We start from the raw sequence: 24,441 nt of genomic DNA, 5'->3' as shown, positions 1-24,441 counted from the left end.
AAACTCACCGAAATTGAAGCAAAACAAGAAAACACGTTTATATAAAGTTTTGAATATTGTTGTGATTTATTCAGTTTTGAATGGAAGTTGAGAAGGGAATTCGATGACTGGATAGAACCTGTCGATCTTAATTAAAGTTATCGAGTTCAGATCAGGTGAACTTGTTTTTTCAAATGCTAAATCCTGCTGTGTTAGCCAAAATCCTGACACATCGTGTATGATCCCGTCATCAACCTCCCAAATCTTTCCCATTGGATTAGAGGATTTTGACTAGCAGTGAAGCAGGCTGTAGGGAAAAAATACATGGACGGACAACCCCGACACAATACCTAACATCAAGTTACTTAGCTGAAATCTACCTTACAAAATAATTGGTACCTATTAATCATAATGATGCTATATTTAATTCATAAATTCAGTATATTTATTTCGCTTAAGAAACTTTTCTCATTAAAAGACCAATATCTCTCAAATCTATACATTATAATGTTACCACATTATTATCTATTCTATTTATCTTACCAATAAAAAAATACGATTTAAATATTTTCACTAATATTGAAATATTTAATAATTAAATTGTCAACTTTTAGACCATTAGTATCTAGATATAAGGATGCGATGGCATAATTGCAAATATATTCATTCTAAATGCGTGATAATATCCGCCAATAAAAATAGTTTCGACATTGATCAATTTATATTTACTTTGTCAATCGGCCTTGAACAACTAGTTAGCATCGCAAACGTTTAATCGCAACCCGCTTCACCTCACGTTATTTATGTGAGCCGTCATGTAGTTGCACCGATCAGACACACAGACCAGTGACCGAACATAAAGAGCCGAGAGATGATATTCGATTAAAAGGAGGCATATTGTGTGATATTTTTACGACGAAACGGTATATTTTAAAGCAAGCGTCACCTCGACTGTACAGCCTTCAAGACTACTCACTATTTGAACACCGGTGGCATTGCGAAAGTTGACAACACCGTACGTGAGCCGGTTACAGAGTATTGTCATTCTGGTAGCGCTGTCGTTTTGCATTAAGTTGCCTTTATGACTTGAATTTGTTGGTGGATTAAATGACTCAGTTGGGAATTTAAATAGCTCGAGATCGGAATAGATGAATATACGGGAGCGATCCGCCACGTTTCGGCAGTAATCGGGGACTAATACTTTATTATTAAAAACTTCACGATATCTATCTTAATTTAAATAAAGAATATAGTTTAACGGTAATTTTAAGTCAGGTGACATGCCTATATATACATGTACTGCAATTAACTAGTACCCTAGTGGTTGATCGGTCAAAATCGTAATTAATAACTAATAAAAATATATTTAATTTGTTTTATGCCTTTTGGAAATATTTTAAAATATGTAAGATAGCAATAATGTGGTTTAGATTGTCGAATCTTGTCAGAATGGCAATAAAAAAAATCCTAAGGTTTTTTTAGAAACGCGTTATTGGTAAGTTTGACTACGGACATGAGTTTGACATTGACGAGATGACCATAAATAATAAATATACGTGTAAGAAATTTTTTATACAAAATTTAGGTTTATAATCAATCGTGCGCGCAATTTACTTAATAAGGAGTACCTATAAAGTTTTCTCTTCGATTTTGATACATAAATTCATTATAGTTAACCAATTATAGTAGGTAGTTGAACTAGCATGTCTCGAATTTTTAAGCCGGTTTATGCATTACTTAAGGTCTTAAGGATTAATCGATTATCAATTTTGACGTAAAAAATATATCCTTTATTTCGTTTGAGAGTTTAACCAGAAATTAAAGTTCATTAATTAATTAACTGAGGCTACGTAGGCGCAGCTTGCAAGATGAATTGGTTTATGTGTAGGGATTGGTACATATTATGGACTGAATAATGACTATTAATCTAATGACTAAATCAAAAATATCTAAAAAAAAATCTTGTAACATATTGTTGTCACGCCTTAATATACGACCCACTAAAGAACATAAATACAGAAATATGTGAATACTTAGTAAGCAAATGTAAGCGCGACGGCAAGGTTGCGGTGGGTGGCGTAACGGAGCAGAGTGGGACATGTGAAAGAATCTCGACGGACCGAGTAAATGGGACACGATGTTTTACATAAAACATCTTTATACAAAATCTGACTGGCCATCCTTGTTGACAGCCTTCACTTTAAACCAGCAGGAGATTGTTCTAATGTACAAGGGCAATTTATCATATATTAAAGCTTATTCGGTCGGTTCTACGCAATCTCTTTACTAATTCGATACGATTAATATATTGTTATCTCTCTTATGTCTCATACGTGGGATAATAATAATAATAAAAGCGAGACTTTCAAGTCCTCAAAAAATGGTTTAGTAAAAAAAAAATATGTTTACAATAGAATCGGCATTATTGCAAAGAATGACGATATGAGCGCTGTGTCACAATCTACAGGCAAGTGTTACTTTTTTTTTTAATATTTCACTCTAGGACATTCTATTTAACGCATATATTATACTATTCTTTTATTTTTAAATTTAAAAAAGCGTAGTGTTCTTTTATGAACGCATTTAAGTTTACTAATTTAATAAAATTGTTCTTTGGATTCTTGGAACTAATGACATGATTCTTAAATTAGGTTTCCTTAACAACATAAAGTACAGTATAATAATAGGGAGACGTGTGACTTGAGAAACAGGTGATATTATTATGCGTAGTAAGTAGTGACCAAACTTCTAGAAAATACATTCAACATCGATCCAGTCGCTTAAGAAAAGTTGAGTGACACACGCTTACGAAATAATTATAAATATTACAAAAACTAAAAACCGCACTTAATACTGAGGTCTTAATATATTTGTCTTAAGCTATTATCTTATTTTCAGTAACAGTGAGTGTTGCTTTCCTGGATTTCAGTCTTGTTAGATCCTTTTATATAATAGAGTTTAATGTAGAGAATATTAATGTGTCTGCACTGAGACAAATGTATGTTAAATCATACCTACATCACTGTGAGACATACTGTCCCTAAGAGACATGATTAATGGTTTAATTCAAATGTTGAATTATAACGATATTCTATTTTTTTTCACTGTCATTGAATGTCAAACTTACATATGACTAATAATATATCTTGTTAAATAAAAAATAAAAACGACGATATAAAAAGAACCATACTTAGTACTACACATTAAATTGGTATAGGTACATCAAATAATTGCAATGGTCAAAAGTTATCTTGTCTACGTGTAAAGTTTTATAAAATATAATTTCTGGTAATCCTATTGGCTAGTGATAACTACATATTATTCCAAGGAAAGCTATGTTAAAACACAACGTCAAATATAAAACACCAAAGATAAATATAAGATTATGTTATTAGTAGTTTTACATAAAGTAATTACGTTTAAAGCGTAAATTATTATTTATATTACAATGTACGCTTTTCATCTCATTTATTTGATAACCTTTTCGATTTACATAAGCAGAAGTATCAATAATTACGATTATGTTCGAACTTGCTCGTTCATATTTTATTATACAACGCAACTATTCTATCAATAACCACTTAGCGTGTCGAACCATTAAAAATAACATATATTGAATATTCCTGTTCGATTTTATTTATTAGTTATCAAAAGTGATAAAAATTTTAGATGACAAGTTTATTCATAGTATTATGATTTTAAAAATAAAAACAAATCAAACTCAATTAAGTCAATCACAAAATATTGAAATGTAAACAAAAAGCCGTTGTTTACATTTATGCACACACACGGTGCGAACCCCAAATAAATGGAATCAGAGAGAACGATTCAAAATTCGTTGACAAATGTAAAATTATTTCAGTTAATGCGGTAGCAACACTGACGCGTATGTTTAAAAATACGCCATTTAAAAACGGCGTAGGTATGGGTATTAATTAATCATCGTCAAAAAGCGACATATTCTCAAACGCTACAGACGGAAACGTGTCCATGGAGTCATATTGGATACCGAGTACGAGTACCCGCACCGATTGTTTACCATTCATACTCATTGTTACAATTGATCATTAATTGTCCGCCTTGTCAGCGAAGCGAGATTAATAAATTGGTGTTACGACCATGTAAAGTGATTCGCGATTAACTCAAGAATTCAAATGAGCCTATTTGTTTTTGTTGCCTATGTTTATTAATTTAAATTTTTTATTTTTAGAAACAGATTTCCATCCGATAATCTGTGAGTAACATACATTTCAGTTTTCATCATTTATTCTAACCTCCAAATAGCAAAACTTTTTCGTTTCAAGAATATAATATATATATTACATTAAGAAATATAAACAAATTAATTTGTAATTAATGGAATATAATTATAATCAATTACTTACAAATTAAATTATTAATTTAAAACGATCATACCTTGGAAGTGTAACCGATGGGTAAGGGGTAAACGATGATGTAATTTGTAAATTGCAAAAAGTTATCATAATACTTTGCTAATACATAGTTTTTTAACCATGTGTTTTACCTTCTATAACGTACCTACTATGTACATACAAGTCCACTAATTCAAGGTTACTGAGCGTGCTATGGGGACTTTACATACTGTATTATATTGTACTTTGAGTATCTTTGAAGAAAAATCAGATATCAGATGATCTGAAGAAGCTGTCGGGTGGCTGACTGGGTGAACAAAGCGGAGAATCGGGAATTGGAGAAGGCCAACTTGCAGCAGTGGAGTTCGATTGATTATATAGTACCTATAGTAAAAAAGCGATTCGATTTGACTGTACACGTCACCTTAAGTTAGCTAAGAGAACTGGTAATATGTTAACAGGGTTAATTTTGGCTAGGAAACATGACGGCCAACGTCTGCCGCCATGGTTACTCTGTATTGACGATTCTTCGAAAGGGGTAATTGGGTAGGTAGGGGTAACTAACACTGATGCTCTGTCTGTGATGCGATGTCTTGTTCTGAAACGTTGTGAAAACAATAAACACCTAGAGCTTTGATATTCAAAAGGTAGACTATGCCATTGAAAAATCGTTTTCTTTTTTTTAAACCTTAATACTTATTCTTTGTCTACAATATATACATATTTAGTTATACATATTACATATTATTATATATAAATACTTTATTAAAAATATACTCAATCGATAGAAGTAATTTTAAATCATATTAATAGAAGCAATAATTATGAGCAAATTGACTTAGAAGAGGTTTTTTTAGATGTTCTACTATTACGTGCCGCTATACCATAGACATATAGGCAGATATGAATTTAATTAAACTTGGACCCCTTTTTTAACATTAATGTGCTGCAGTCCAAAAACGCAGTTTCTTATCGGGGACCAAATCGATTCGTATCTATCCGAACTTTATTTACCTACTATCAATATGAAACATTTCTGCGTCGATTTGTCATAATGTTATACCAAAACATTCAGTGAGGAAGATAGGAAATTACTTACATCAAGAACCTAAGTCCATATTATATCCAGATCAATAATTAAAAATTGCAAGAGCAGGATTTTATAAACTTACATATAATGCATATTTCTGTGTGTCAAATAATCGGAACTAAAATTACTGTATTATATAAAGAACATACTATTTAACCGATTCCAAAATATATGGGCCGACTAAACAGATTAACAAAAATAAACACAAAAAATTCGATATAGTAAAATTTATATAAAATTTCCGAAACACCTCTCTCTTCACGCTTCTTCACTAGTCGCGTCTCACTGTGTAACCTCAATCCAGACATACATTTATTTTTATAGATACATAGATGTTACACAATTCAACATTTCACAGCGAACAAATTGTACGATTCCGTGAATTAGATTAATCCGTAATATATGCGTTGCTTAAAGTTTAATGTACGGTTTTTTCCCTGTAAAATAAACAATGTTTAACACAGATAAGCCGAACTTGAGAACGTGTTTTTATAAATCTATGTATATTATACGAGTATTCAACGTTTCCTGATTTTAAAATCGCAAAAAATAACGTATATAAATTGTTATAAAAGGACAGAAATATTTCATATTATGTACCTAGATTTAGACATTTATTGGAATATAAAGATATAATTTTAAGGACTAATTTGAACTACATGCTTATTTCTTTGGTATTTGGTATCTGCGTTGTCTAAATACTTTTTAGATAACAACACTTCAGGGCAGTTATTGAAATTCAAAACTATTTCAACGGTCGGTTGAATGTCCTAGACACACTCAAGGCCTAGCACTTAGGTACCAGCTGAGTGCTGGTGACCGTCGTCGGTTCAAGGGCGCCGGGTGAATGCCACCACTCATATTTTTTGCGACCGTCACTTGCTTACGTGATGACTGTTCTTATCGTAACCGGATGAACATAGACCGTCGCTTTGAAACTAATAACTTAAGTCATTTAGTACAGACATGTATTTGAATATCTTAACATCCACATGAGAACGCACATTCGTATAACGCGTAATATAACTATTTATAAATTGCTCTATATTAGTCAAATTATCTTATTGACATAAAAATAGAAGTTATCCATAACCTTTTCATGGCTCCAAACACACAACACTCTTGCACACATTACAATAAAACCTATAATATACACATATATATGTATAGTTAATAAAATCATGTCATGCTATAGGGTCCAAGTTTCGTTTTCATTTTAAAGAACTTACATTGTTCTTCGTGAAACAAAAATTTTAGTCTGGGTTTTAAGTACCTAAAGTAAAACGAAACGTACGTTGATTTCCTTTCTTCTTCGAACTCGTTTGAAATAGTCTTTTGTTTAAGATTAATAAAATATATATGATTTGAAAATATTTTATAATAATAATAATTTTATTCAAATATTAATTTGAAAAACATCTACTATCAATTTAGTTTTATTAATATAATCATAGAATATGTTAAATTTTTGTAAAGAATGTTGACTGAATAAAGGTTAAACATGATTAACAATCGATTTAAATATAGGTATTTAAAGCAATTATTATCCGAGCTTGTTGGTTTTCGCATACACGAGGCTAATGAACTCAATAAAGCCCGACAAATTATATCCAATTCTAATTTCGATTAAATTAATAAATCGCAGATACGTACAAAGAACATTACTTCCTCATTGATTTAAAATATAATTACTTTATTGTTTTAATATCACATAATATATGTATTCACAAAAAGGGAATACGTAAGCCGCTTCACAACTAAATGGTTAGTTAAAAATACAATGAGAAGAAAGTATTTATTTTGTTTCGAACTAGGTTTAGTAACAAAAAAGTTGTAACAAGTTACTTTCTTGCTGTAAACGTTCAACGAGGATCAAGAAATGAAAGAATAAAAGAATTCCGGGTAACAGATAACAAGTTACACCTGCGGGAGGTAAAATAACTAGCTATAACTAGGTAAGAGTTGTAGCCTTTGTTCTTTCTCATCCGAGACTCGGTTCAACGTTAAATTATCTTTTTGCTTTTTTGCCGACTTGCTCCCGGTGCGGACTTGAGCAGGTAGGCTGAATACAATAATGTTGTGTACACATCTAAAGGGTCTTTGAACGTATCTGTATACCATTTGACGCACTGACGGAACATATGTTATAAAATTTTCGTTACGGAAACATTAAACACTGTGTTAAACTCGTAGCCAAAATGCGTTAATTGCGAATGTGTATTAAAAACTTTTCTCTAAAATCTTTTTCGCACAATTTTTTTGCTAAATGATGATATATAGTTGCGTAATATTTTAATCTTGTTCTCTTACACATTCCTTGCGAAGAATGGTTATAACATAAAATGGGGTTTAACTTTATTTATTTCTTGGTAGTTTTTACATAAAACTACTCATTCTGTAATGAGTATTTTTTTTGTATTGACATTCTGTTGTCTTTTTTTGTTGAGTTTATAGCAAATTGTCAATAATTTATACTTATTATGTAGTATATTAATGTCAATACTTCCAGTAAACAAGCATATTTAATTTCATAACAAAAAACTGAAAAAAAAGTTAAATTATTAAAAAAAAAGTGACTACAACTGATCCATACACATATATTTCAAAGGAGTTTTTTTTTCTTAAAATAATTATTCATCAATTTTTTTTGTTATTAGCTGTAAAAAGTAAAAATGTAAAAATCTGTTAAACTTAAAGTAAGCCATGTCAACTGATTTCCCATAAATAATGTTGTTTGTTTTGTAATTTGAATAATTTTCTCATGTTCGGTTCAAAAAATTGTTACTCATATAATATTATATATATAGAACTTGCCATTGTCGGTAGTTATTGCTTACCTAAATCTATATCTACATATCTATGAAATACAATTGCTTTGACTTGCGATGGTAATCAAAAACTATACAATTTATATGAAGAAATCTGTTAAGGCCATCTTTGTGTTAATGATGGAGACACCTCGTGTATATCAAGGTTGGCTCATATTTTCAGACACTTCCTTAAGTTAGAATATGCAAAATTGTTGCTATATTGGTGTAACAAATGTGCATTGAAATTAAAAAAAATTTTTTAGTTTTCAATCCTCAACAATAATGTATTTTAAAAGATTCTTATGTAGAATCAAATACACAACAGTACCAAATTACACCATAGATAATTTTATTATTTTATAAGATATTACCAAACCCTAACACATTATATGATATTTTCATACTAAATAAAAAAGAAAACAATCAAATCTAAATGGTTGACCATAAAACATTTTATAAAATGAATTATATTTTAATAAACAAGAAGCTGTTGGAGGTTTTAATTCCATTAATATATTAAAAATCTTATTGAATGTTTTTACTAAACTAATTACTTTTTAAAATAATTATTCATGGTAAAACTGAATTCTCACATTATATATGAATTATCGTAGAGATTTTTTATATTAAAAAATAAATAAAACTATAACTTTCAATTATTTACCTTCCCTTCTATTTTGCATTAAACCTTTAAGGCTAGGTTACGAAGGTACGAATGAATTTGTGTTAAAAAGTTGAAAGTACTCAAACAAGAAACACGCTGTTGGCATCGATGTTTACCTTCTACTTATATTGTTGATATACATATTGATTACGTATAAAACTACGAAATAAGCAATAAATATAAAACTTATGAGATCAGAAAGAATTAATTGGATAGTAATAGCATTAATCAAACTTTTAATACTTGTACGCAGTATTCGAATCGATTTCCAATTTTTCTTTCTGGCGTCAGAGCGTCAGTAGAAACAATGAAAAGTTTTTTTACCTTCGTTTTCGTGACTCCACGATGCCGCTTTAGTTTCCCGACGCTGAGTACAGTTATTCACAGCACTTATCATCACAATACTATAAACAATTTAATTACTATGCCTACCATTAAACGATAGTTTTTAATATATTTTACAATTAATTAAATGCTAACATAAAATACACAAGCAGGATAATACAAGCGAGGGTTTGGGCTTGACATAAAACAAACCAATAGAAAAAGAGAAGGATAATATGCGAAGCGCGTGCGTCCAATTAGCATGAAGTCGGTAAAGCAGTCAAAACTCGAATGCTCGTACTGAATATTTCGGCAACTGTTTATTGTTTAATTATTTGTTTTCTCATTAAAGAAATAAATAATAGTTTATATTCATTAAATATTATAAATATTGTATTATTAATATTACAATATATTTCTAGAAATTAAAAGTATTATTTATTTTTGTAAGACTAGCGCCACCTACAGTTTATTTTAATAAATATGTGATGGCTGGTATTAAAATAGTTCAATAAATATCTGATAGATGCTACTTTACACAGTAAAACTTATAAAAAATGTTTTAATTATCAATCCATAGATGGCACTAAATTAAAATTATACTTATATATAATCGTCTATTTAAGGCAATTTGATTTGGCTTGTTTTTATTAAAGCAAAACAGAAAAAAACACATATCATACTTCTACTTATTTAGTTAATATATGAGCCGAATTGGAATATCGTTTGAGATATACTCGAGATCGACGTCATTTGGAGTCTGAGATGGCGCAAATTTCAAATCGAAGTCTTGCATGCTTGCCCCGCGGCCGGTTACGCTGTAAATGACGGTAGTGACTATAATCTATTCCAACCACAAGAGGACAAAAGCCAAATAAACAACATTTGACATCGAATTGATACGATATAATTGGTCGAGAGCTTGAATAATCTATGATATTCGGTGCATTTGGATTTGAGATAAATGACGTTTTGAACGACTACGAAACCTGTTACCGCAACTTTGGAAGTAAAATTAAAGTACGTAGATGTAATTAAGTGGAACAGTATTGTATTATGAACAAAGATATTTTAACAAAATAAATTATTATTATGCATTATATTCAACTGATAGTAAAATTGTTTATTAGATTAATTGAATAAAATAAATTACATTATTTAATAAGACATATTTGTTAGAATAATTAGTCTCGAATTAATATTTTTGTCCTTCTTTAATATAAGCACAGTACGAGCAGGTAATAGGAACTACATTAAACTCTTAATACTTTTAAGACATCATATTGAAAATATTGGTAACATGTAGAGTAGTAAGGACAAAAATGTTATTGTGTGTTGTTTCAAATGTTTTCGAAGTTTAAGAATTTATTATTTTACATTTGAGATTTGTAAGGTTTTGTTTTGTAAGGTTTAACAGCACGATTAGAAATCGCAGCGATTTAAAAAAAACATAGTTATACCTACTTATACTTTTACGTTATCTAACTCATCCTCCATCCATATGGCATGTGTTTGTTAAGTATTTTACGACCTCTATTCCGCTCCCACTGAAAACTTCGATTTTAATTTTTGTGTACCTCAATTTCACGCTTAATTAATGTTACCGGGAACGAAGATAAAACATAATTTAATGTGACACGACTAACTCACAAACAGATGCGTTGTAAGTAGATCTTGTAGTAAGTAATAGATTATTCTAGAATATTGTAACTAAATTCGTACAGTCATTTAAAAGTTTTAATACGTATTTTGTGCCTTGACTGACATGCGATATGTTTTTAATTAAATTGTAATAATTAGTAAATAATATCTTTGATCTGCTTGTTACAAATTAACTTTTAAAATTTGTAAAAAATATTTGATTCGTATAAGTAGTCAAATATATATTTTATTTAATATTACTGAAGACTATCAAATGGGCCACTTGATGGTAAGTGGTAACCACCGCCTATAGACATTGAACTGCAAGAAACATTAATCGTCCCTTACATCGCCAATGCGCCACCAACCTTGGGTTAAAGATGTTATTTCGTTTGTTTATAGTTAGACACACTTAAAACCGAAATACAGCAACGGTGGAATATATGATGACCCAGGTGGGCTTACACAAATCCAAGTAAAATTCTAATTAGATATTATTCTAATAATAACAGATGATATTATTACTAAAATTATAAGATTGTGTGAAGTTTTTTGAGCTTTTTTCTTTTGGGTGAATTGATATAAAACTTGACCCACAGATACTCGTAGCATAGGCGAAGCTTAATAAATCTATTGCTCAATTATTTTTACAATTCATGAATTTAAAGGGCAATTTATGCTTATTGATTTATTTTTAAAGATATTTAATTTTAAGCCTTATTAATTTTTCAAAACTGTCAACCGTAAAACTCCTGGCCTTTAAAATTGAAATATTTTTGCCTCAGAACACACAAAACAGTTCAAAATTAAAATGAACTTTCGTTTTTTATTGTCAACGTAAGTACTTATTTGATTTTAAAATGTTACATCTTGGTATATTATATTTACCAAAACATAACTAAGATATAATATCAATCGAATATAATAAAATGTTATCAAATGCATCCCCTTAACAATTTATATAGCTGACGTTACCTTACAGTAGGTTTTTCAAATTGGCCTCATTTTGTTGGTTACGTCAAAGGAAGCCGAAAGGGCGAGAGGAGAGTCGGCCATGTTTCCTCGAGTGGCCTTATTAGGTCCAGCCTCTTGCCTTTGTTGAGTTACTGAGGTTCTGACGTGTCTTTGAGATAAGAATTGGGTCGACATTTCGTTAAAACATCAAAGTTTACTACGAAAATACATAAACGGAAATATATATTACAAAAGCTATTGTTAAGAATTGCTTATTTAGAATAAACATAATTTTATTTTTGTTCAAAATAAAATAATTGGTACCCTTACGTCACGGCCATTTACTTTCAGGATTTCTTTTCATCTCTAGATTTAAAAATACTGATTTTTCACATGGTTGAACTCGCTTCGAAATAATTCTTTCCTTTTCTAAAAATAATACATACATACATACATATATTCACAATACGTATAAGTGTAGTAGAATTACGTTACAAAATGTAAGTAAAATACTCTTTGTTTTACTTTAATAAGCGCAAAATGTGAAGGACTAAGATGATTTTAAAGGTTTTAATGACACATGTGAAATAATTATAATTGTTATATAACATTACATAGATGCTTTTATAGGTAAGTATATGTTAGTTGTAAAAAACAAAAGAAGATCGTTGCTTTCTTATATTTAATAATTGATTACCCATCTTAAATTATAGCATACATTATGAAAAAAAAACAGTTTCAAATAAGATTTCAACTATTTTTTTATATTGCCAGTGTTAAGACTGATTGCAATAAAACTGAGTTATCAGGCGTGTTTTGACTCTGGGTCCTAATTTGTAACCCGTCGGCATACGTTTTGTAAGAAGCCTCAAAAAAGGCTTATAAAAATAGGTATTTGGTACAAAGGTATTATTCTAAATTATTTATACTGAGAAATAATTTTGTTTTTAATTAGGCTCAGTTATATTTTTTTTTATATACACATGTATATATACATATAATATATAAAAATATTATATGTATATATACATGTGTATTTGGCATAAAAACACAAAAATAAGTTTTCCTGATTTATTAAGATATAATTTCTGGACGTTTTAATTATATTTTCAAGTTTTACTTAAAGTTTACGTGATAATGACAAATATTCATGTAAATTCTTAAGAAGTTGTATTATTTTATAATTGATTCCCGTGCACCCGATATTAAACACATATTATATGTTGAAGCTTGTGGAGGCATGCATAAAGAAAATTAATTAGATCTGACGTCGTTTTCAGTGTACTTCGAATGACCTGGATACGGGTGGAGGCTGCATCGGGCAGGGGTGCGGCGAATCGATGTGTTGCCATGGCGACCGCGACGTCTGCCGAGGAGCCTGCGCTCTACTGTCCCTTTCTGTCTCGCCTCGATATCATATCATACGACGCTGAGAAGAAAATAGACTTAACGTCATCTATAAGCATTTGAAAGTCCACTTTCTATCTAAGAAAATTAAGTTCGTTTTACAACATTTGATCGATTTGCATCCGTCTTTATGGATGCAAATATAAATCTTACGCTGTAATGTAAGGAAGAAACTGTTTCTACAGTCGATAAAGACAAAAGGGCGACGGTTGATATTTGAAATGGAATCTTAAATTCATATTATTTAAGTTTAGATTTATTTGATTGCGGTTGTATGTGTTAGCCTCACCTGTGCATGTGGTGTGGTCGGACGGTACTCGGTGGGTGGTTTACAAGATATTTGGGGTTTGTTCGGAGTCTGTTAACATCTGGCCCCTTAAATAGGAAGGGCAAAGTCTGCGCTTCAGGTCCCTGTAATTAATAATTTATTTTTGTTTCGGTATGTTTGCGGTCTAATTAGAAAGGGGTAAGATTCGGAGATTGAATTTATTATATGTTGGTATAGGTGAATGGAGATAATTTCGTGTTATAACTATTTATATTCCGAAACGTAAAGGAATTGATTATATCATTCACATTAAACAATTACAGTTAAACCTGAGAGTAGATTTTAAGAATTATAATTGTAATAAAAAAAATCTTTTTTTCAGACTAAAATTTAATAGTAAATTTTAACATGTATTAAAATTGTATATTATTATATTTCCATGTTTCTATTCTTCAGGGTCTTATTCGACTGGTTGTTTTTGGACTTTTTTAATATACTCGGAGATATCTTATTGGGATTTTGGTAAATTTTATAACGTTTGAATTTTATGCTTATGAAGCCGCAAGGGACGCTATAGCAAATTTAAGTGAAGTAAATTTTTTTTCTTAAATGTTCACTGATGGGTATATATCTCTTCTCATGAAGATGGTTATTATAAGTTAGTGATCTATGGATAGACATCATTCTTCTGTAATTTTATTAAGTTAGTATATAAAATGTAAATGCAATCAATCAAGTTTTCTAAGAAAATAAGGAAGCATAAAGATCTGGATTATCTTTTATGATGAAAGCCCAAGATCTTCTTTTGTTTTTGATTGATAAAAACGTTTTTTTTTTTTAAATATATTTTGTCTCGTTTTATATAACAAAGGTGCTATATAAATGCTATTAACAAAGATGCAAACTTCAGACGTAATGAAATTGCAATTATAATTGAAAGCTTTCTATACGAATGTTTCATTCAATTATTGTTTCTTCATTTGTAAAGAGTTACTTAAGTTCTAGAAATTGAATTAAATACTTTTTAGCGAAATACCATATAAATATATATATTACAATATCCAATAAATATTTAAATATATTTCACTAAACGCCTGGGAAAGCGCGGTGAAATACGCTTTAAGGCGTCTTCACAAATGCCTTTGCCCACCAGTGGGAAATTTAAATGGTGTGTTCCTACATTTACATTGAATATATTTAAGAAACAAACATTTAACCAAAAAGGCTTTTGAATATGCATACAACAAACATTAATCACTCATAAAAAAGACAAAGCGACTTCTGTTTTCATATCTACATCGGGGTTCATTAAAAAATGGCCAAGGCACCTTAATGACCGTCCGTGTCACGTGACACGGTAATATTTATGTAAATTGCAGAGAATATGATTAGTTGTGTCGCCTCCCCTGCTGATAATCATATTTACGGCTTCCACCCTCGGGGGGAAGTCGGTCGAGCTTCCTCGCCTTTCCTTACCACTTCTGAGAACAATTTGTACGTATAAATCTGACGGCTGATATTGTTTTGAATGATCATTATTTAAAAAAAAATAAACATGATCTATAATAATTAGTAATAATTTTATTTATAATATCCCTTTAAACGTAAATGTGATTATTAATTGTATTAAGTTTATTATTGAAAAATGTTTCCTACGTACGTTTCTTGCAATGTATAATGGGTCTAGAATCCAGATATATATTTCATTAAATTAATTATATTTAAATATTTGAGATATCCCACGACTGGGTCCAGGTAACCCGCATACGAAAAAACAGGATGTTTCAGTGTTGTTTAATTGAATGACAACCGGACAGTCTGGATAAACTGGTTGTAGTAGGGAAAACCGAAGGCAAAAGATCACGCGGTCGACTCTACCCGCTGGTACGACCAGATTAAAAATATCACGGGACTCAATATTCTGACTGCCCTGAGAATAGCTGAGGACAGAGTGGTGTGGTGGAAACTAGTCGACACATCGGTAGATTTCAGGACAAGCACGACCTTCAGTAATGAAGCACACGAAAAAGAAGAGAAGAATTGAATGTAGTGATTATAATTATGTATTTATATTATATATTCAAAACTAGTTACACGTTTTTCTCGTATTTTTCTGCATCGTTAAGTTATAGTTAATAATATGATTTTGATGGTACGTGGCTACCACTGCCCCTAGACAATGGCGAACATTGGCGCTAATGCGCCACCAACCTTGGGAATTAAGATGTTTTCTATATCCGTTGTGCTTGTAGTTACACTGACTCTCTCACCATTCAAACCGGAACACAAAAATAATAAGTATTGCCAAGATATTCCTAAGCATAGCGTTAGAATATTTGGTCAGTTTAATAATATTGAAGTTTACAAGTCCTCTTACTGATAATATTATTTTTGGTTCTATAGTTAGAACTGTTTCATTATAAATTAAGTCATAATTCATTGGAGTAAATTAAAATAAACTAGGGTCTCTATATTAGTCCTAAATAAATTAAGCGATATTTAATGTGAGCTGTGCATTAAATTAAATATAATTATTTATTATTATAAAGAAGAGAAAAATGGGCTTGGGGAAGTTGGCCAAGAAAAAGAAAAAAAATTAAGTTCATTTTTTATTCATAACAGATGTAATATCAGTCTTTAACATTATGGGTATTTTTTGCAAAATATTTGCGTATGCCAGCGTGTATTTATACGGGCTTATATTATTATTATGTAATTGTGAGTTGCGTAGGCAATTACCATAACTTTTCTCGTACCTAACTACATGAAATCTTGATATAGTCATTACACAGTACACGTTAGTCAATAAAAGAAATAATAAAGGTAGTGTAATTTTATTATTAACCCATTTAAAGTATGTGAGAAGTGTTTTCCATATAATTTAATAATATTAAATGTACTAATACGTATAATTATTAGCAGGAATATGCAGTTGTTAGATTTTTTTATATAGAGACTAGACTTAATAAATAATTTCTATTTCTTTATTATTTTATTATACTTGAAGGTTATAAGACAATAAAAGATTATATATGAAACACAAAAGTTTATTTAGCCATTATAATAGCTGTAGTAATCGAATTAACATACTATTTAAAGTAAAGCTACCGCCGGTTTAGAATGTAGATTCTACCGAGAAGAGCCGGCAAGAAACTCGTAGTTACTCTTTTTCAATATCCAAAAATACGATCATGTTAGTTAAATACAATTATACTAACTTTGTATATATAAAACTATCTTTGTATATTGATAATTGCAAAAAGACACTTCATATATTTATCAATAATTTAACAAGCAATAACAATTTACTATATCACAAATGTTAATACCTTGCTGCTCCAGGAAGAGTAAATAGTAAAGTAAAGTCGAAATCGAACCGTGTTCTGTACAGAGCTTCCATCACTTATATAAGCCTCACTACGAATCACGTGACTCACAATATTGAACAGAAAAGTCAAAGTACCCTCTTATTTAATATCAATGTTATCAATACAATTCAAATATAACTTAAATTAAAATATTATTATTACAGAATTGATTAAAACATACAATACATAGTGTAAGCCTTGTTTGTAATTGTCTAATTATTTATTTATTGTTACTTAATCTGACACAGTCGTAGTTGTTATCGTAGTCCTTCTTTCACAGTGTAAAGGTAGTAATAAAGAAAATTGGTGGCTATCGGCTGACGGTCCTTTATGGGTCAGAGAGAACAGTATTTTTATTTCAGAAAAATGCACAAAATATGATATTAAATACTCAACATAATTGTAAACTAAAAATTAAAAAAAAAAAAAAAATTTATACAACAATGTATGTATTTAGTAGGCATAAATTGTTTATTTTTCAGTTGACACTTTTATTTGTAGAGTATCTATTTGTAACTTTTGATCAGTCAAAGCTCCTTACCTATGACCGGAGGATGTTGGCAATAGTAATTTTGACTGAAATTACAGTCGATAACAGCCTTAAAGAGTTTTGTTCAGCTTTAGATTACTTTTAACCAGCTTTAGCTGGTTAAAAGTAATTTTCACTGACTAATTCCTACTGAAGTTTTCTTACATTTAGTCTTAAAAATACTCTATTTACGCAGTGGACCTTCAGAAAGGAGGGACAAGGTTATATTAGGTTAGGTATTTTTACTTTTTTTTGTATTGATTGTAATACCAAAGGTTGTAAAGAACGAATGAATATGTAGTGTGTAGTAAACGTAATTACATTTTTATTTACATTCTAAAATGAAAAGTGATTTTGACTATTGTTCTTGCGGTAAGTAGTTTTTATTAAGAGCGTTAGTTAAAAAATAAGAAGTTTTAATTGGTAAAAGAACTAATAACCAATGATTTTCAAATAAAACTTCTTTTGACCAACTTGTTCTGTCAAAATTATTGACGCTTGTTTTTTTTTTTTAATTCAAATGTAGTTTTTAATAATTAAGAGTTTTGACTGTAACACATAGGTATGTAGCTATCGAATATAAAAAAGCGGAAATGGCCCAGTGGCGTGAATTTTAATCGAAGATTCCAGGTTCAAGTCAGGGTAAACACAGCAATAATTTCATGCGCTTAATTTGTGTTTACAGTTCGTTTTGTGTACAGTTTACAGTTCGTTTTCAGTAGTGTTTGTGTTTCGTTTTGTCTCGGCGTAGAAAGAAAACACCATGACAACTCTGCACGAGTCCGATGAAAATTTTATACATGTTTATCTTTCATTCCGCATTCAATCAGCATAGGGAAAAAGCACCAAGGTCCTCCAAATGAAAAAAAGTGACTGTAATTTACTTTTGTACTTTTATTAAAACGTTAGAGAAAGTGAGATATTACTTTTGAATAATAGGTTAATAATTTTCATTCCACATTTGGAATCCTCAATGATTCTCATACAATCTTGTGTTCCAAGTAAACTAGGGCACAATACCTACTAATCTACCCCTATAAAAAAGTACCTATCAACCAAAAACCTTCAAAGGTTCTATTTAACCTTCTTAGCAGTCGGTCGCTCTCTCAACTCTACACAACCAGTTAAGCCTATTAGTAGGTATACATTACTTTGTTACAATTTTATTATAAAATAGAGAAGAAAATTTTACTTTTGATAGATATAAAGTAATTTTTATTCGCATAATAAAAAAGTATTTAAATTTGTAATTGCATGGCAATCGCCATTAATTTATTGTTTTTATTATTCGTTGTTATTTGGTTAGAATTACATGTTATTTTAAATATTGAATTTATAATAGGTATGATTTTACTATTTTGCTGTGGAAAGTAGTGTTTTATCTACCTAAAGAAAGAGAAAGTACGTGCTAGTAGTTGACAAAGGTTATGTCTCGAAGCTCATTGGCTGTAATTATTTCAATAAAACGTGTCACGCAATGTAAAAGAAATGTTGGTGGCTACTGAAGGTAGTAGTAACGAGTTGCGAAGCGTGTGGGTGGTAGAGGCGGCCTGAAACGTTCAAGTCTTTACTGACAGTTGTCGAGCGGCCGCGGGTCGAGACAGCGCGGTCACTATCGCGTTTCCCGCGTGAAAATCGCTTTCCCCGCGATCGCCGTGCGGCGGAGCACGTGAACGCAGTGTCCCGTCGACCGCTCGCGTGACACGCCGCGCTCCTCGCGCCGCATACTCCTGCACCCATCCTGCAGGACTAGCTAGCGTACGACCCCGACGCCCGCCCGACCTACACTGCGCCCGCTTCACCAAATCTCGCGCGCGCACTGAAAAAGTTCCAAATTTGAAAACCGCGTAAACTTTTTAATAACTAATTTAGCCGGGTCATCGATTTCTAATTACGGCCAATATCTTGTTTACCGAAGAGGTGGAGGCGATGCGGTCCAAAGCAGTTGCAAGACGGTTACAGGCCCAAGGTGAGTTACTTAACAATTGTTTTTTTTATTTTCAGTAAAAAGACAACAACTACTTTACAATTTGGAAAACTGAAAAATTGTAACTGAAGTTCAGTATACGGGAAATTGTTGTTTATGAGGATGCGCAGTAGGTACAAAAGATAAAGACAGTGTGATGCGCTCTGTGCGCTCTGCTATTGGTTGACGCCTCCCCCGCCTGACAAGATAGCAAGGGCCATCCTCCGTTAACCGTTGCGCTATAATATACCGCATACTTAAGTAATAGAGTTTATTTTATGTTGACTTGCTGTTCGGAGGGACGCTCCCTCCATTGTCACTTGTCATTGGATGAGCACGGTGGAATTTCATTATTTATTTACATTATGTGCCATTCAGAAATGCTTCTGTATTGTATACAAGTGAGAAGTTTCATTATATTAAGTCATTTTTGAATATTAAAGTAGCATTCAAATTATTTTAATTTCGCTTTATTTGTTTAATTTAATTATAAAGTTTATTGGGAATTTCTAAAATAATTAATTCAGAAAAAGGAGCTATAATATTTTCAACACATGTATGAGTATGTGTTGAAAGCAAAACATATCTACGTTTAATCAAAATGAAAATTATTTTATTTATACGTTTAACTATTAGATAGTTTTAAAAAGTATCTCCTTGCCTTTTATGACATGACAAAATTGAATAGGTACCTTTACCTGTTTAACATTGTCTTCGCTGCCATTGTCTACGATTTAACCTCATTAAATATTAATTAGTGCGTCGACTTTTGACCGCATTTATTACTGCGGTGAGATCGTAACTCTATCGAACGTGTAAAACTTTCCACGTTGATAATAAATGAAAATATTTCACTGATTATGTTGATATTCACAATATCTGACCGGTTTTATCGTTTGTCATTAAACTGGAACAAGAATAGCTGTTTCGAAACGCGATAGCCGAGTATGTTTATGTATTATAAACGTGAAAGAATACTGTATGTACTCGGAGGAATATTTATTTGTCTTTTTAAAACACAAAAACATATATTTAGTAACAATTCTAGATGTTATTGATCATATCTTGTAGTTTTTTTTTTTTTTTGTTTTGTTAAAAGGTCCTAAGCCTAAATCCCAAAATTGTCATATCATAGGTATAGAATTTTATTAATAAATTGAGTTCGTTTGTATTAGTAATTGTCTATTCACTTACTCGTAATGCTTATGTCTAGTGATGTCATTAAGTGTCAGATCACGTTCACACGAGTTTCGTAAATGTCTTTGGATACAATCTCATCTCCCAGTGTCGTGAAATTCAATTCGAGATTCCTTTGTGTAATTCGATCGATACCTCTCTTGTGTTGTAATGCCAAAAAAACAAACTTTTGTTTTGCTTTAGTTTGGTGACTTAAACAAACGTTAAAATGCATACACAATTTTTTGATTTCAACTGAACTCGACACAAGTTTTCCGGAGAATATCGCTGTCTTCCATAAATAAGCTAAACAATATTCAATAAGTCCGAGGTTTATTCCTCCAGGAATAGCGGTCGTAAAGTTCCCAGACATACCTATGGACGGATCCTCGAATCATAATAACGTTGGAACTCAGCAGAATCCATAATCTTATTTTTGTACCGCACCACGAAGCGTGAATTTCGCAATTACGAGAGTAGAGACAGCTGTAAGCGAATAGGGCCTTAAAACCGATCACCTTAGATGCCACTATTCCATGTGGAGACTTTCTCAAAATAAACATTTCTTGTCTGTACACGTGCGAATGTGGACTTTATCTCGGAGACGGAGAGTTACGTGGTAGGAGCGGCCAGGTGGCGCATGAAAGCGGACTCTTTGCAGTGGGAGGAGGGCAGGTTATGCGTCGCAGATGTCGCACGGCGACATCCATTGTGTTCCCTCCTATAATTTTATCGAAGCTGATTTACGATCGATTGTTCGGCCGGTGGACAGTCGGCGAGGCGTGGTGTGCGTGCGCGAGCGCATGTGTGCGTGGTGCGTGCTTCCACGGCCGTCGTAACTTACCTGCAGATGGCGCTCGGATACGACGAGCACTCACGCCACACAACGCCCTCGTAAATTAAGAAACGTCGTCTCAACTCGTTCTTTTCAGCTTTATATTATGCATTGAAGAAATTACCGGCTCATACCTCGGACTTCCTTTGTTGCGATTCGCAGCGAAAGCTCTCAATCAACAAATGTTTGTATAAGCGTAGCGCATAGCACCATGATAAAACGGTTTATATGAAGGTACTAGGTATTGTAGTGGGAAATTGTTTTCCGGTACAATTAAGATTGAGTTTCAACATTCAATAGGCACTTGTGGGCTAACTATTTGTTCAATCGATAGCACGTGAAATAAGAAATTACAGGTGAAAGCATTATGTTCGCGCCGTTAACAATTTGACAGACGATTGTGAACAATAACATGGTATTTTCATTCCGTTGAGTAAAATTTTGTAAACATGGCTTTATTGCGTAATTCAAGCAAGTCTACTTGTTTTGGCTTTGATTGAAATCCTTATGTTACGATGGACAGTTAAACATGACTTATGCGAAAAAACTTCTGATGTAATCAGTCATTTTATAAAATTTACTTTCCGTTATTGAATACTTATACAATCAATCAATTAAAATTCGCTGGAAAAAATAATTTAACATTCAGAAACCTGTAGTGAAGGTCTACTGACATGAAAATATACAAATTGGTAGTTTGATTTTTACCTCTTAACAGTTGTTTGTATTACGAGTCGGAACTTTACTATAAGATTCTAGTTCTATATCCATAGAAATGTAACCTTTCGTGTCTGTGCGTGCGTCATATTAATGGAGAGTCCAGAACCAAGATGCCGCTTCTTTAGTTTTCTCAAAGTTCTCAGTGGCGGATTCAGAAGTGTCGTATGGGAGGAGTTTTAGCAAAGGTAGATTTTAGCAAAGTAAACATGAAAAAAAAAACACAAATTATAACTATTGTTTTTCTTTTGTTAGTGTAATAATTGCTAAAACGTTTAATATAAATAATAATTACCAAGATTTGACACGAAAGAACTCAGATGTTTTGGGTGAGGGGGGTGGCTCTGGAGCCCTTAAAATGAATCCGCAACTGAAAAGGCTCATTTACGTCTACGGATTTCTTAACTGATATTATTTTACTAATAGAATTAATTAATTATAATAAATATATTTTAAAGATTTAATTCAAAGTACAAAGTTAGTCATTAAAATTAAAATGGAACAAAATTGTTTTTTTTTTTGTCATTTTATACGCTAAAAAATACATCCTAAAAAATACACAAATAAATGTAAGCCAAGACATGAAATAAGAGATAATTATTTTAAATATATGCTGATAAAATTTATTCATTGACAACAGACGCATAGCATTATTTTGTGTTCAATAGGAAGCCAACACAATGTACAATGTAAATATATACCTATGTCCCAACAAAATAACAATTTTTAGTATTGACACATTTACAAACACCATACATCGCAAGTATATCACATTATCAATCGTACAGATGATCATCAAACAAATATAGTTTTTAATCCAGACCAAAAAGAGGCAATGTATATCCATAAATTAATTATAAAATAGATATAATAATTACATATTGATAAAGTAAAACAATCACGAAATACATTTAGGAAGAAAATGTCGTGAACGGGAACTAAAGTTAATACGAATTCAAGTGAACGGGAACACTTTACCGGCTTCCACGTTGTGTTACATAACTCAGAAGAAATGATTCAAGGACGAAACAAGTATATACGTATTGTATTATAATTATCTATTAACTGTATTTTAGTGACTAGCTTATTCTACCGCCAAGCAGCAATACTAAGTCTTCTTGTCTTTCGGTTTGAGGGTGAGTGAGCCAGTGTAAATACAGGCACAAGGGACATAACATCTTAGATCCAAAAGTTGTTGGTGCATTGGTGTAATGTAAGGAATGGTTATTATTTCTTACAGCGTCAATGTCTATGGGCGGTGGTGACCACTTACCATCTGGTGGTCCATTTGCCCGTCAGCCTACCTATTACATAAAATAAAACAAAATTTAAAATAAATAGGATATCCTTATGTTCGGTATTCGTACCCACGGTCTTGCCGTTAAAAATCATCGGATTTCATAGGAATTTTTCTGCAGAAGCCAGTCCTGTGCTTCGAAGAGCACGGACGCCCGTTGCTCTTTCATCTGAGCTCGTTATGGTGGATCCGGTCGTGTTGTATTCCCGTTTCATTATAATGGAGTGTACTTGTATGTGTGTAAAATCTTGTGCACTAAAATATGTCCCACGCGGATGGCTGGTCTTCCATGATAAAAACACCTCAATGTCGCTTTTTATTTTGTTAATTCAATCACTATGTTTAATATAAACAATGTTCATAATACCTTCTAGATATTATCGCCTTAGTTCCAAAAATGTAATTTAATTATATAAAAATCTTTGATTCAGTATATATTCTGGGTTTTTGTAACAAAGAAATGTGCATAGATGTAAAGACAATGGCAATGTAATATTTTACAATCGTTGATTGGCGTAACGGGGTGATCTCACTAAGATAACCTTATCTCTGACTCACACGCTGTTTCATACATTTCTAACACACATAACATTATATACACCTACTCTTTTATAGCCATCTGTAAATATATTTTCATGATATTAAATCAGTATAAATATAAACTAAAATAATAAAATTTAAATCATGTTCGTTTTTTAAATCCTTATGCGTTTCCAATATGAAAATTTTTCTACAAAGCTTTTCATTGATATTATATAATATTAGTATACGAGAACAGCTAATAAATGCCCCAACGCTGGGCAAAAGCGACCAGCGAAACTCAGTGGTTGTTGTTTTGACTTCGAAATCATCCGTTAAGATTAATGCTGTCTACTCATCAGACTATTAAACTTAGACATTCTTAGACTTCTTAGTGTACACTTTCAAACTGCTGATACCACGTTGAGTCATATCTCAGCCCTAAAATGGTCTAGAAGAGATCCTTTTTTTAGTAACAAGACCGCCTTTGTACATTTTCCGTAGACCTATTTATATTTTAATTT

At 31.5% G+C, this 24,441-nt stretch overlaps 2 protein-coding genes across 4 annotated transcripts in view; one reads left to right on the top strand and one right to left on the bottom strand.

Annotated features, from left to right (window-relative positions):
- LOC125069695 (protein gustavus) overlaps positions 1-9,434 on the bottom strand; it is a 56,653-nt gene extending 47,219 nt beyond the window's left edge. The window contains exon 1 of the mRNA XM_047679237.1: positions 9,241-9,434. The gene's annotated coding sequence lies outside the window, so the exon portion shown is untranslated. The remainder of the gene's footprint in view (positions 1-9,240) is intronic.
- A 9,568-nt stretch (positions 9,435-19,002) lies between these two features.
- The window catches only part of LOC125069870 (histone-lysine N-methyltransferase MECOM-like), a 111,188-nt gene continuing 105,749 nt past the window's right edge, over positions 19,003-24,441 (top strand). For all 3 annotated transcript variants that reach the window (XM_047679470.1, XM_047679471.1, XM_047679469.1), the window contains exon 1: positions 19,003-19,376. In XM_047679470.1, the coding sequence (XP_047535426.1) occupies positions 19,337-19,376 (40 nt within the window). In that variant the 5' untranslated portion in view covers positions 19,003-19,336. The remainder of the gene's footprint in view (positions 19,377-24,441) is intronic.

This window comes from Vanessa atalanta, chromosome 16 (assembly GCF_905147765.1).
Source record: "Vanessa atalanta chromosome 16, ilVanAtal1.2, whole genome shotgun sequence".
In the NCBI taxonomy this organism is placed as follows: Eukaryota; Metazoa; Arthropoda; class Insecta; order Lepidoptera; family Nymphalidae; genus Vanessa; species Vanessa atalanta.
The sequence above is the reverse complement of the archived record's forward strand: the minus strand, read 5'-3'. Positions and strand labels throughout refer to the sequence as shown.